The 13208-nt window shown below is 49.5% G+C and overlaps 1 protein-coding gene across 1 annotated transcript in view; it reads left to right on the top strand.

The window, feature by feature from the left end:
* ABLIM3 (actin binding LIM protein family member 3) overlaps positions 1-13208 on the top strand; it is a 111014-nt gene that overhangs the window by 89492 nt on the left and 8314 nt on the right. The window contains 10 exon segments of the mRNA XM_079144815.1: positions 475-504; positions 924-1053; positions 1812-1910; positions 3295-3342; positions 5821-5955; positions 7012-7076; positions 8376-8523; positions 10107-10136; positions 10719-10777; positions 12531-12591. Coding sequence (XP_079000941.1) covers positions 475-504; positions 924-1053; positions 1812-1910; positions 3295-3342; positions 5821-5955; positions 7012-7076; positions 8376-8523; positions 10107-10136; positions 10719-10777; positions 12531-12591 — 805 coding nt within the window.

Here is a 13208-nt window from a genome sequence, read left to right as displayed (position 1 = left end):
AGCCAAGGGGCAGCTACCCTGATCAGTCCACTCTGCTCTCTCACTGATGACAGCAGCCTGGGACTTGCTCGACCTTATTTTTCGATTCCCTTCCCTGGGCATGATCTTCATGAACACCAAGGGAATCATAAGCCAGGAGAGAGACAGGGGAGGGTCATGAAAATAACTTCTGAGTTTGCAGCAGAGGAGCCTGGGTCCAAGTCAGGAACCAGCCCCTTCCTCTCTGAGGGGTCCTGAGTGGCCCTGAGACCCCTCATGCCTCCCTAGGCCTTGGTTTTCCCATGGTTATAGGGGAGGGGTGGTCCTGATCACAAGGTTTCCCGCCTCTTAGAGACATCACCTAGAAAGCGGTGCCCAGGGGCAGCTGCAGGCCCTCTCTCTGCCAAACCATTTAACCACATTCTGTCCCTTCCTCTTGCCCTCCTCTCTCTCCCTTCCTTCCTCATGGCTGCCTTCAACTTCTTCGCTTCTAAGTCGCTGGGAACATTATCTCCCTACTCCCAGGTAATTAAATGACATGCAAAAGGTCAGGAAAACCTTTTATGTTATTGTGTCCCTAAGCTGTCCAAAACGGGCCCTGACTTCACCCCTCCCCAGGTCCCCAAGGGTCCTGATCCTTTGCCCAAGGTGCTCCCCCAGTCAGGGCAGGGCATAATGATGGGAATGGTTGGGAGAGAACTTATGTACCCCAAGAAATGACCTCCCTCATGTCTCTGTGATCCTTGGGACTGACTCATGGGTTCTGTCCAAACTTTGGAGTGATGCGTGACTCTCCACTGCCCTCCTCAGGCTATGTCACTCAGACAGGGGGGTCTCCCTCTTTATGCCTAAGCCACAAGAATCCCAGAGTCCACGTCATGCCCCACCTGCCTGTTAGACTCTTGGACCACAGACCTTGCTCACAAACCCATCTTCTTTACCAGGACATCTATGAGAACCTGGACCTCCGGCAGAGACGGGCCTCCAGCCCAGGATACATTGACTCCCCCACTTACAGCCGGCAGGGCATGTCTCCCACCTTCTCCCGCTCACCTCACCACTACTACCGCTCAGGTAAGACAGGGAGAGGCCCCAGAGGGAGAGGAAGAGCAGGGCTTCAGAAACAGCCCCGGCTTCTCCAAGATTTCCACGATAACACAGCTCTCTGGAGGCCTGTGGCCACCCAGGTGACAAGCTAGACCTGACAGAGTTCCTGAGCTGCTCCTGGCTAGGGGAAAGATGGGGTGTGTGATGCTAAGAAGCAGCAAGGAGGTGGGTATGGAGCTGCCAGGACTGAGGGGTGGCAGAAAGCCCAGAGCCCTTTGTGGATGGAACAAGCCTCCTCCACCCTCATCCTTTGGCCTGTGCACCATCTTCCACCCAGGCCAGAAATAGGGCTGGCTGTGGCCTGGCCCTCACCAAGGGCCCAGTCCCACCCAGCCACCAGCCAGTCAAGGTGTCCACAGTTACCCAGGGGGTAGAGGTGCAACAGGTGCCTGGATGGAGGAAAGGGGCAATTAAGGGAGGGGCCCAGGCAGGGAGGGTTGGGGAGTTAAGCAGAGAAGACACATTACTGAAGCTCAGTAGAGTTGATTCTTACAACCCACAAAACCTGACTTTGGGGTCAAGCAAGGAAACAGGTCGAGCTCGTTCCTGCAGATGCGGTGCATGAGAGCTCATGCTTCTTCCACTCCGGAGCTGAGCACGCCGGGACGCCCAGCCCGCCCCATCCCTGCTGTCATCACCTCACCGCTTCCTTAACTGCCACCGCGTTAATGCCTGTTTTCTCTGTGCCTCTGTTCTCTCTGGGGACCACTGCCTGCGTGCTCCAGGGCCCGAGAGTGGCCGGAGCTCTCCATACCATAGCCAGTTAGATGTGAGGTCCTCCACTCCGACCTCTTACCAGGCTCCCAAGCACTTTCACATCCCAGGTAGGCGCTGCCAGCCTGGCATTCCCAGCATGGGTGCATGCTCCGTGGGGTTGTGGGGCACCTGAGCCATCCACTCAATACTGTTCAGGCATGGAGGAGAAGCCAGTTCTGGGGGTCCCTCCCTAACAAGTCGCCCATGCTAACCCACCCTCCAGCCCAAATCTGCCCACGGGTTTGTCTCCTACTTAACGGAACCAACCTTGATCAGTACCACAAGTAAGCAGCCAAGGGAAGAAAAGTCACAGGGAGCTGGGGTGAAATGCCTGGGTGTTCAAGGGCCTGATGGGGCGCAGCAGTAATACAGTGGTAAAGTCTGCTTGCATCCAAGTTCTTCGGACTGAATCCCAATTCTGCTGCTTGTAAGCTGGTGACCCGGTCCAGTGACTCAGCTTCCCTGCACCTCCGCTGTTCTGCCTGTGCAGCAAGGCACTGTTTGGGCCCTGAGGTTGCAACTGTGTCCCCCACCCCCAGCCCCCAGCCCAGACCCTGCCTTCATGGAATGCATGTTCTAATGTGGGGACAGAGACAATGAAAGAATAAACAAATAAGTAAAAGGAGAATTTCAGGTGATGATAGATACTATAAACATTTAAAAAAAAAAAAAACAGGGTATCATGAGACTGGAGTAGAGGAGGCTACACTAGGTGGGGTGGTCAGAAAGGGCTTCTTGGAAGAGGTGACATTAAAGCTGAAATATGAGAAGGAGCCAGCCCTGTGAAGATTTCAGGGAAAGCATCCCAGGCAGAGGGAACAGCACATGTAAAGCCATTGTGCCTGACGGTGGTGATAAGTGAGAGGAAGGCAGGGAATAGGTGTGGTCTTGGAGGACAAGATCTCACCCTGAGCAACAGCAAAGCCAAGTCTAGACCCTGTTTCCCAACGCAGCTCAGTTTCTCACTTGCCACTTTCCCCACGAGAGTTCATCCTGCTGCTTCATCTGCACCTTTCTCAACTGCCCCCAGAACGGTCCCATTCTGTCTGGTTTTGAGCAAGGGGCAGAAAGATAATGCTGAAATTTGGCTGACGCATCTTAGGGACTTTCACATGGAATGAGGTGTGACCACTGGGAGGAGCAGTGGACACTCCCGGCATGAGAATCTGCTGAGCACGCACTCTGCCCTGCATGCCCACCATTCAGCCCCACGTCCCTTCCTTGGCACCATTTGTATCCATCCATCTCTCTCCCCGCACCTTACTTGGTACCTGTTGGGGTGAGGTTGAAAGTTCAACTGTGGAAGAGGAAGTCTACATGGGAAAGATGGTGGCCCCTCGGAAAAGGTTGCTGACTGTCTCTCTCTTCTGAGATCAACTGACCAAGTGCTGTCTCCTCCCCTGTCTCTCTTTCTCTCTCCTCCCCTTTGTCCCTTCCTGATCTGTCTGGCAGCTGGAGAAAGTAACATCTACCGGAAACCCCCGATCTACAAACGGCATGGTATGGTCAGAGGCAGACAGGGCTTGACCAGACAAGGAGAGGGGGGGATGTTAACCCTCTGTGCAGATGCTCTGCCCAGGCCACCAGGAGCAACACGATGCAAGGACACGACTTGGTCCTTCTTCTTGGTTGACCTCCAGTCACTCAGGGTGACATTGTAGAGGAGATTGATATAATTTCAAAAGAGGAAGGCAGGCCTCATGTCCCCTAATCCTTTCCCATCCCCCCTCCAACCACTGTTACCTGCTGTCTGGTGTTTTAAATCCTATGACCAGGGTAATTTATATATATATATATATATATATATATATATATATATATATATATATATATATATGAATCCCATCCCATGATCAGGGTAATATGTATATACATATATATGTATATAGAGATGTATGTATATATTATTTGTCCTAATTAGTTAAACATGACAGAATACATTTTGATGTATCATACTCAGAGTAGTTCTTATAAAATGCACATGCCCCTGGGAGAGTTCCACTCCAAAGCATTGATATAAAAAATGTTTATTGGAATCACGTGAATGTACACAAATTCCTCAACCCCACCCTAGACTTACTGAATTGGAATTCTGTATTTATAGCAATGTCTCTAGGTGATTCTGATGTTTAGTCCAGCTTGGGAAAAACTGTTCTAAGCTGTCTCAGTCATCCTGAGAATATATGGAAACTCCTAGAGGACACACAGATGAGAAAAGAGCAGGGAATCCCTTCCTTCTTCATTCATTCCTTTAATGTTTATTAAAGTATGGTCCATGGACCATTTGTTCCTTTGAGATGTATTGAAAGGGCAGATTCCCTAGCCACTTCCCTGCCCCCCGACTCCCTAATTAGAAATTCTAAGGATGGTGCCCAGGAAAGCATTCAACTGGCTTCGTCCACGATTCCTGCCTGCACTTGGTATGAGAACCACCAAGTCATGCACCACGGAGACCTCCTGTTCATTTTTGCAAAGGCCCTTATCGACCTCAACATCCCTCCCTTTGCCAATGCAGAGGGGTAGCTGCCACCCTAGGTACCCTTGCCTGCTATGGGTCTAGCAGGTAACAGAGAGGAGCACAGACTTGGACAAGCTTGGAGGTGTGGAGCAGTCCTGTACCAGAGTCTGAAGTAACCAGCTGGTGGAGGGGTCAGGGCAAGTATAAATAGTGGTTCTGGATGCTAAAGACCCTGCAATTCAGACAAATATCCTCAGTTTCAGCAGGGGCTGTTCAGTCCCCACAGCAAGCCTGTGCATGTGTACATGTGATTGTGAAGGACACACTATGTGCCCCCAAGCGGCCCCATGAAAGCACTAACCCCAACAAAGGTGACTTGGCTTTCTATGCAAAAAGGCCTACAGGTCCCAAGCTTCTCAGAACTTGGTAGGATTTTCCAGGTGGGTTCTGAGTGGTACCACCCGTGCAGACCCAGGAAGACTCCAGGGTGGAGATGGCTGTATGGGAACAAGGCAGTGAAATAGCAAAATGCAGTTGTCAGGAGGGACTTTTCAGGACCCAAGTCAAAGGAGAATTCCAAAGCTTCTTTAGCACAGGCTCCTGGGAGAAGGTGCCGAAGATCAACCTGTCCTAGGACTTCTGCTGCTCTGGCTCCATGGAACAAAGAGCTTGTTGCTAAAGCCTCCCTATAGCTGTCCCTGAGAAATGGTTGTGGAGCCACGCTGGTTTCCCCAACCTCTCTCTCTCTCTTTGCCTTGTCAACAAGCACCAGTCTTCAGGCCACCCTAAAGTCACACTGCCTTTTTACTATTCATGCTCACCATGGGTTTTTTGGTCACTCCTATTATGGGTTTACTTCCAAAAGAAGCTTGAAGCTTCTGAGTCAGTGCACTAATTTCAACAATTACAGATGAGGAAACCGAGGCAGGGATGGGCAGGATTTTCCCAGTGTGGAGCTGCACCTGAGTTAAGTGGCAGAGTTAGGACCAGAACCCAGCTTTGCTGACTCACTGTCCAGTGCTCCTTCCTGTGGGCCCTGTAGCCTCCATGGGGGAGACTGCTGCCCTGACCCCACTCACACACTGTGGCCCTGCCTGGTGATTCCCATCTAGGTGTGGTTCACGTCCATAACAAAGCAGGCTCCTGAAAGGCCAGAAAGGAAAGGATTGGACTCCCCGGAGCCTGTTGAGTCTTACTGTTCTCTAAAGAGCAGACCTGGGAGACCATGGAATGACCATTGGAAGGAGCCCTCGGCTAGAGTCTGGCCCAGTTCTGATTCAAATTTTCTGTGTGGTCTTAAGCAAGTCCCTTCCCCTCTCAGATCTTTAGATTCCCAAACATAAAATGAGAGGTTGGCCCAGAGCTTTTCCACCTCCAGTGCTCCATGTCCCAGATCTCTGACTTCTGACCTCAAAGTGGCCTCACTCCCATGTGCTAATACCTAACGGAAACAGGGAAAGGGTCCAGATTCCCAGCCAAGACACTACCTTCCTGAAGAGGTCCCCTTGAATCCTTTGCAGGTGATTTGTCTACAGCAACCAAGAGCAAAACAAGTGAAGACATCAGCCAGGCCTCCAAGTACAGCCCAGCCTACTCACCAGACCCTTACTATGCTGCAGAGTCTGAGTACTGGACCTACCATGGGTCCCCCAAAGGTAGCAACCCTATGGGTCCCTGAAGTCAGAGCGGAGGACTCAGGAAGTCAGAATAGTCACCACCTCCTTCACATGACCATCCCGAATAAGAATGCTTTGCAGGGATAGGCCTCAGAATTTCTATTCATTACATAGCAGGTATGAAGGGCCAGCCACAGGCCCTAGGGAGACACTGGGGGGCAAAACAGATCAGGTTCCTGTCATTGTGGAGGAGACAGAGATCCCAACCATGAGGTAGGAGAGCTGATGGCAGAGGCGGCTTATCCAGCCAGATGAAGAGGTGGCCACAGGAAGGGTGACAAGGGGGCAGGTCAGCAGGGAGTGCAGACTTTCTGACATTTTCCCAGACCTGAGAGGGGAGGGCCTCTCAGGAAAGGAGGAAAGGAAAGGCTACCCTCTTCACCTTGATCTCAGAGAGGGACCAGAGCAAGTGGGGTGGTGAGGGAAGATGTTCCACAGGTCTTGTGAGTTGAGAAAAAGATTTAGGTTATTATCCTAAACAGTGAGAAGCTATTCAAAACAGTAACATAATCACAGTCATGCTTTTGAGAGATCGCTTTGGCTGTAGGGTGAAAAATGGTGGAGAATGGAAAAAGAAAGGATGTAGAAAGATAAAAGGCTCTCATGGGCACCTGGTTCTTGAGTCACTTCCTCGCCCAATCAGATCCTTTCAAATATTGTAAGGAATTTTCATCAAGTACTGATACATGTCACTTTGATTCAACACCTGGCTTTACTAATTGAATGCCCATTCTGAACAAAGCTTCATGGATGCTCAGCAGTGAGTCTTCCATTACCTTCAGAGAATTCTCCATTTAGAAAAGGAGGCAAGACCCAGAAATAGTATAATCCAAGGTGGACAAGAACCAGCAACCATGGGAGGTTATGTGTTCAGAGGCTGCAATGATAGGAGAGATCACACCCAGAAGGTATCTTAGATTAGCCTATTTCATTCCAGGAAGGAAGGGAGAAAAGGAGGGAGGGCCTAATGGCTTAAGCCAGGGCAGGCTGAGTGAGGTGCACAGGATGGAGTTGATCCCATCTGTCCCTTGACAGTGCCCCGAGCCAGAAGGTTCTCATCCGGAGGAGAGGAAGATGATTTTGACCGCAGCATGCACAAGGTGAGCAGGCCACATCACTGAAATAAGATGCTTAGAGGGTAGATTACTGAGGTTTTTTTTTTTCATTTGCAAGTGATGGAAATCATATTCAAACTCACTTACAATAGAAAAAAGAAATGCTTAATTTTGCATAACTGAAAAGTCAAATGGTAGGATTAGCTTCAGGTATGACCAGATCCAGCAGCGCGAAAAAAGAAATGTCAAAGGAAAGTTGTCTCTTTACCTGTGAAGCTCGCCTCTGTTTTTGTTTCATGTTCAGACTGGTTCTTTTCTATATGAAAAGAATGGGTGCCAACAGCTCTCATAGATGGCTCATGAGAACATAAAATGGTCCAGCCACTGTGGAAAAGTTTGATGGTTCCCCAAAAAGTTAAACATAGAATTATCACAGAGTCCAGCAATTCCACTTCTGGTATAAACCCAGAAGAATTGGAAACAAAAACAAATGTATGTAGATATGTGTTCATGACAATACTATTCAAAATTGTCAAAAAGTGGAAATGATCCAAATGTCTACACAAATGGATAAACAAAATGTGGCAGCTCCATATAACAGAATATTACTGAACTGTTAGAAAGAATGAGGTACTGACACATGCCACAGTGTAGGTGAACCTCAAAACCACTGCCTGGGCTGGGGTTGTAGCTTGCTTAGTGGTAGAATGCTTGCCTTGTATGTATGAGGCACTAGGTTCGATCCTCAGAACCACATAAAAATAAATTAATTAAATAAAGGTAGTACATCATCTATAACTAAAAATATTTTTTTAATTGTGCTTAGTGAAAAAAATCTAGAAAAGTAATCTAAAGGTTGAAATACACAGGAAGATGTGCATAGGTTATATGAAAATACCATGCCATTTTATAGGAGACTTGAGCATCTGAGGATTTTGGTATGAAGGGTATGAAGTGGGATAGACCTAGAATCAATCCCCTGTGGATACTAGGGATGACTGTACTTCAAAATGGTTAATTTTAAGTTACATGATTTCTACCTCAATTTAAAAAAAAAAAAAGATGGCTACCTGCCCATCTTCAAACCAACTACTGTGACAAGGGCAATGTGATCCTGTCATGGACAGACCTGCTTTTTTGTGCCAACTTCCAGAGCCTCACCCCGACTTCAGGACTACTTGTAGAAGAGAGATGAAGTTCAAAGGAAAATGTGGGTGCAGTAAGGAGGGAGGAATGCTGGGAAGGCAAAAATGGCAGAGGTTCCCCCAAGAGGGCCCAACAACTCAACCCTTCCCAGGGTTGTCCGCTTCCTTCTGTCTTCATCTTGCTCCTTCTCCTCCCCAGCTCCAGAGTGGGATTGGCCGTCTGATTCTTAAGGAGGAGATGAAGGCCCGCTCAAGCTCCTATGCGGATCCCTGGACCCCTCCCCGGAGCTCCACCAGCAGCCGGGAGGCCCTGCACACGGCTGGCTATGAGATGTCCCTCAATGGCTGTAAGCACTCCGCTGGGGCCAGTGCCTGCGGGCTGTTCACTCTGAGCCAGGCACCCTGTGAGGCAGTCCAGGCACTCCCTTCTTCCTCCCAGCACCACTGAGCAGTAGATTGCCCCCACATGCTACAGTCAGGGGACCCAGGCTCAGAAACCCTCAGTGACTTGCCCAAGACCCATGGGTTTGTAAGTGATGAAACTGTCTCCATTAGGTCCCATTCCTGAAGGATGTGTTGCAACACAGTCAGCCCCAAACTCAATCCCCTGGGCTAACAAAGGGATAAGTATAGGTTGCCTATCAAGGGAAATCCCCCACTTCTCTCCATCTCAGGTGTCTCCTCTGGGAGCCTCCCCAGGCCTGGAACACAGACTTGATAAGGGACTGGATGGGGCACCAACAAGCCCATCCTCTACCCTGAGCAGTCACCCCACTTCTTTGGGCCATCTGAAGCTGTGACATCCTGCTGGGTTCAATGTAAAGAAAAATATCTTCCAACACTGTAGTCTGAGGGGCTCAAATATATAGGGGCCTGTTTCCTGAGGTGCTGAGCCTCCCATCACTTGGAGGTATACAAACAGGCTTCACTCAAGCATGTCACTTTGAGAGTCTCACTGCAAGCTCCTCCCTCTTCCTGGACAGGCACACATGCTCTATCTGCCTCCTCCTTTTCTTACCCTGTGGGATTCAGTCCTACCAGGAAATACTATCTCACATCAATATGTGATGGACAATAAGAGGTATCATTTATTATGCATAGATACATTATCACTCCTGGTCCTCACAAATCCCTGCAACATCAAGAGTATTATCACTCATTTTATAGGTGAGATATAACTGAGGTGAAGTCACTTGCCAAGGTCAAAAAGCCAATAAGTGACCCATCAGACCTGGGTTGGAGTGACCCTAAGTCCATGAGCTTTTCCCTCTTCCCCTTACTACACCTTGAGCTTGGTGAGATTAAAGACAGTGGTGATGGTAAAGCCAGTTGTACAGCATGTTAGTATGCACCAGGCATGGTGCTGAATTTCCTACTGTGTTATGTCACATATTCTTCACAGAAGCCCTATAGGGGAGACACTGTCACTCCCACTTTATAGATGAGAAAAATAAAGCATGATTGAGTAACTCATGTGAAAATAAGTGTCTACTAATGGCAGAGGCAGGATGAACTGATGAGCCCATATTCCCTGTCTGACCACCCAATCCCCAGCTCTAAGCCCCACACAGTGCATCAAGGCAGCCCAAAACTCACACTCAGTGACAGAGTGACAGCATGTGTGAGGCCCTGGGTTTCTTCCCCAACACCACAAAAAAAAAAAAAAAAAAAAAATCACTTCTGCTCAGCTACATCTGTGCAACAAACATCCCAAGTCACCTATTCCACACTGGGAGCTGGTGGGAAGCGGGAGGGGATGCAAGCACAATGGTTGGAAACTGACCAGCAGTAAAGGAGTTGCTAAGAAGGCCCCTCCTCCCCACCTGCCAGGTAGCCAAGTATGGGAGCCATGTGTCCTTGTCCCCAGGAACTGTCTCCCTCATGTCTGTCTTTCCTGTGAACCCTGACCTCCAGCTTTTCTTTCTTGCAGCTCCTCGTTCACACTACCTGGCTGACAGTGGTATGTTCTGCCTGCCCTGCTTTCAGCTCATGGTGTCCCTGCGGTGGGCAGAGTCAAGATGGCTACAAGTCTCCCAATTCTCTGCTGGCCATACAATGTAGATGTCTCAGCACAAACCTGATCTCAAAGAGCTGACCCCACCATAGTTGTGAGATTGCGAGCCTCTATTTAGGGTTCTAGAACCAAGGTTGCTATGTCCAACAGCTCCCGAAGAGAAAGAAAGAGCACCTGCGTCTTCCACCCAGCTTGGAGCCTTCCTCTTTGCTTCTGAGCTCAACTCCAATTTCTGGTCCTTTGACCAGAGTCACACTGTGGCCAGAACAGAGGGGTCCATCATAGGATAGATATGTATAGGTCAAGGCCAAAAATTTGTGAGTAGGTGTCTCCAGTGGGCCTAGAATTCTGCAGGGAAGGGGTCAAGTTGCAGGTCTGGAAGGCATCAGGAAAAACCAGGGCCTCTGGCTCCCCCCCCACATACACACTGGATTGTGGGTAATACTGGTTATTTATAACCAAATGACTTCAGAGAGAGTGACCCCTAGCTTAGGGCTCCTGGTAATTGCTCTGGACCCTTCTTTTCAGATCCTCTTATCTCCAAATCTGCCTCTCTGCCTGCCTACAGGAGAAATGGGCTGCACAGGGTAAGAGGGGCTCTGCTGTAGGGTGGGCCCACCCCCAGATGCTAACCAGCTGAACACCAGGTCATTATTCTGGCAGCTGCTTATGAGTGAAACTGGGTCAGAGGGGCTTGAAAGTGAACCCAATGAAGGAACCCAATAGTAATGACCTGTCCCCCTCCATTATAACCCTTGTTGCGAAAAGAAGCCCCCAGGGGAGGGACTGGGGATAACTAGTACTTATTGAGTAAGAATCCTGTGCCAAACACTCAAATTTACCAATATCTACTCCCGTGACCTTCACAGCCCAGAGGAGGTGGTTACTAGTATTGACCCTATTTTGTGGATGGAGGAATGGAGGCAGAGGGCTGAGGTGACTAGCCCGAGCTCACATCCAGCAGTCCCAGGAGCCAGGACTGGAGCCCAGACCAATCGACCCTAACCCCACACCCAACTGCTGTGCCCCAGAGGTGTACCTCTAACACAGCATCTAGTCTTCTGAGCTGCATGAACTCTAAGAGCCTGTGACATAAAAGCTTCATGGAAGCAGTGAGCTGGTTTAAAGGCTGAAACAGAATGAAAACTTGTCTTGTTAGCAATGTGAGCTAACAAGTGACGGGAACCAAGGGCGGGGACTTTGAGATAGATGTTGATTTATTGAGCACCTACTAAATCACAGGCACTGTTCCAGGTGCTGGGGATCCTGCAGTGAATGCAGCTGCTGCTCACATGGAGCTCATATTCTAGTTGGGAGATGAACAATGAACAAGAAAATGTGCAGCATGAGCTCAGGTTGTTGGAAATGCTAGGGTAGAAAAAAAGCCAGCGGGTAGAGAGAAGGGAAGTCAGAGAGGAGGTGAATCAAAACAAAGGCTTGAGTGTGGGGAGGGAACCTCACCACCTGATGACCTGCAAGAGCCATCCAGATGTAGGGAAGTCCAACATCTAAGTCCTTGGGTGGGGAGGGCAAAATGGTACTGAATCATGTGACCAGGATAGAGATTGTGAGGAGGTGAAGCCAAACAGGAGTGTCATTAGGGCCTTGTACACCAAGTCAGGCCTTCAGAGTTCAGTACATGCACCCTGAGATCCAGTGCAGATTCCCAGTGGGATCCCTCTACCAGATATGCAGCATGGACACTGTAGAGGAGCAGAAGTGGAAGCCACAAATCCATTAGGAGACTATTGTAGCGGGGAGCACACAAAAATGACCAGAGCGCCTCTGCAGAGCAGTGGCTGGTGTTGACAACCCCTGCCTGTTGAGCATGCTGCCCTCCACACACTCAGAGGCTGGACATCCATTCAATCAGCAGAGGTTTATTGAAAGGTACTACTCAGGGTGCCTGGAACACAGCAGAACAAAGATGCCTGCCCCTCAGAGCTTATATTTTTCTAGGGAGAACAGAAAGTACAAAGTACATAGAAAACAAGTCCAATTATATAGAACATTAGAAGATGGTGCTATAAAAAAAAGAGGAGCAGGATAAGACTGAGAGTTTATCAAGGGGACAACTTGAAATTCTCAACAGAGTTGTCAGGAAAGACCTCATAGGAAAAAGTCTTAGAGCAATGAAAGAAAGCACCAGATGAAATTAATGAAATGAATGGAAATATATTGAGTGCCTACTGTGTGCTAGGAATAGGCAGCAGAAGCTGGTGGCAAACTCAGTTCCCCTGACTTTAGACAGGGACTGCTGAGCAGGCCCCAAGCCCCACCTGCACCCTGGCCCATGCCTTGGGGAGGCTCAGGGCAGTCCTGGCTTTGTCCCCCCTGCAGACACCCAGCGCAGACCTCTTCCACTACGACAGCATGAACGCAGTCAACTGGGGCATGCGAGGTAAGCGCACTGGCTGGGATTGCAGGAGGAGGCCCCTCTTGGGACTTCCCAGGGACTCCGGATGCACTGCTCATAACTGCTGCTTGACCTTTGGCAAACAATTCCTACAGATTCTGTCCCCATGCTGGGCTCCGTCCAAACCCCGAGTTCCCACTCCCTTTCACTTCCACTCCCTCCTTTGCCCTGCTCTTTCCTCATCCTCTCAAGTCCCTGGCCTTGGGTGATCTCCAGGCCATCTGTCCCATCTGGGTTCCCAGAGCCATCACAGAGTGCTGATCTCCCTGTACTGCTGAACTAAAGCTGCCTGCCAGCCCCAGTGGAGGGAAACACTCAGAGCCAAATACACATGGTTCCCAAAAAATAAAGTCCACGAGCTTCATGCTTTCTGTTAGGGAAGCTCCCATACCAGCCTCCACCAGCTCCTCTGAGCAGGCACATCAGAACCTTGGAGGATTTCCCCCAGAAGGTGGAAGATCCCTTCCACATGCTTCACAATCTTTCATTCTTCCCATGTCTATCCTAAATATGTCAAAAGCTTTTTTTCCCTTGAAACCATCACAAAATCAGCCCAGCCCCATATCTCCAGCCACCCTCCATGCTCCTACTAGCTCTGACTA

The sequence above is a fragment of the Sciurus vulgaris genome, assembly GCF_902686455.1.
Source record: "Sciurus vulgaris genome assembly, chromosome: 6".
Classification (NCBI taxonomy): Eukaryota; Metazoa; Chordata; class Mammalia; order Rodentia; family Sciuridae; genus Sciurus; species Sciurus vulgaris.
Note: the sequence above shows the minus strand (reverse complement) of the source record. Positions and strands in the feature narration are given on the sequence as shown.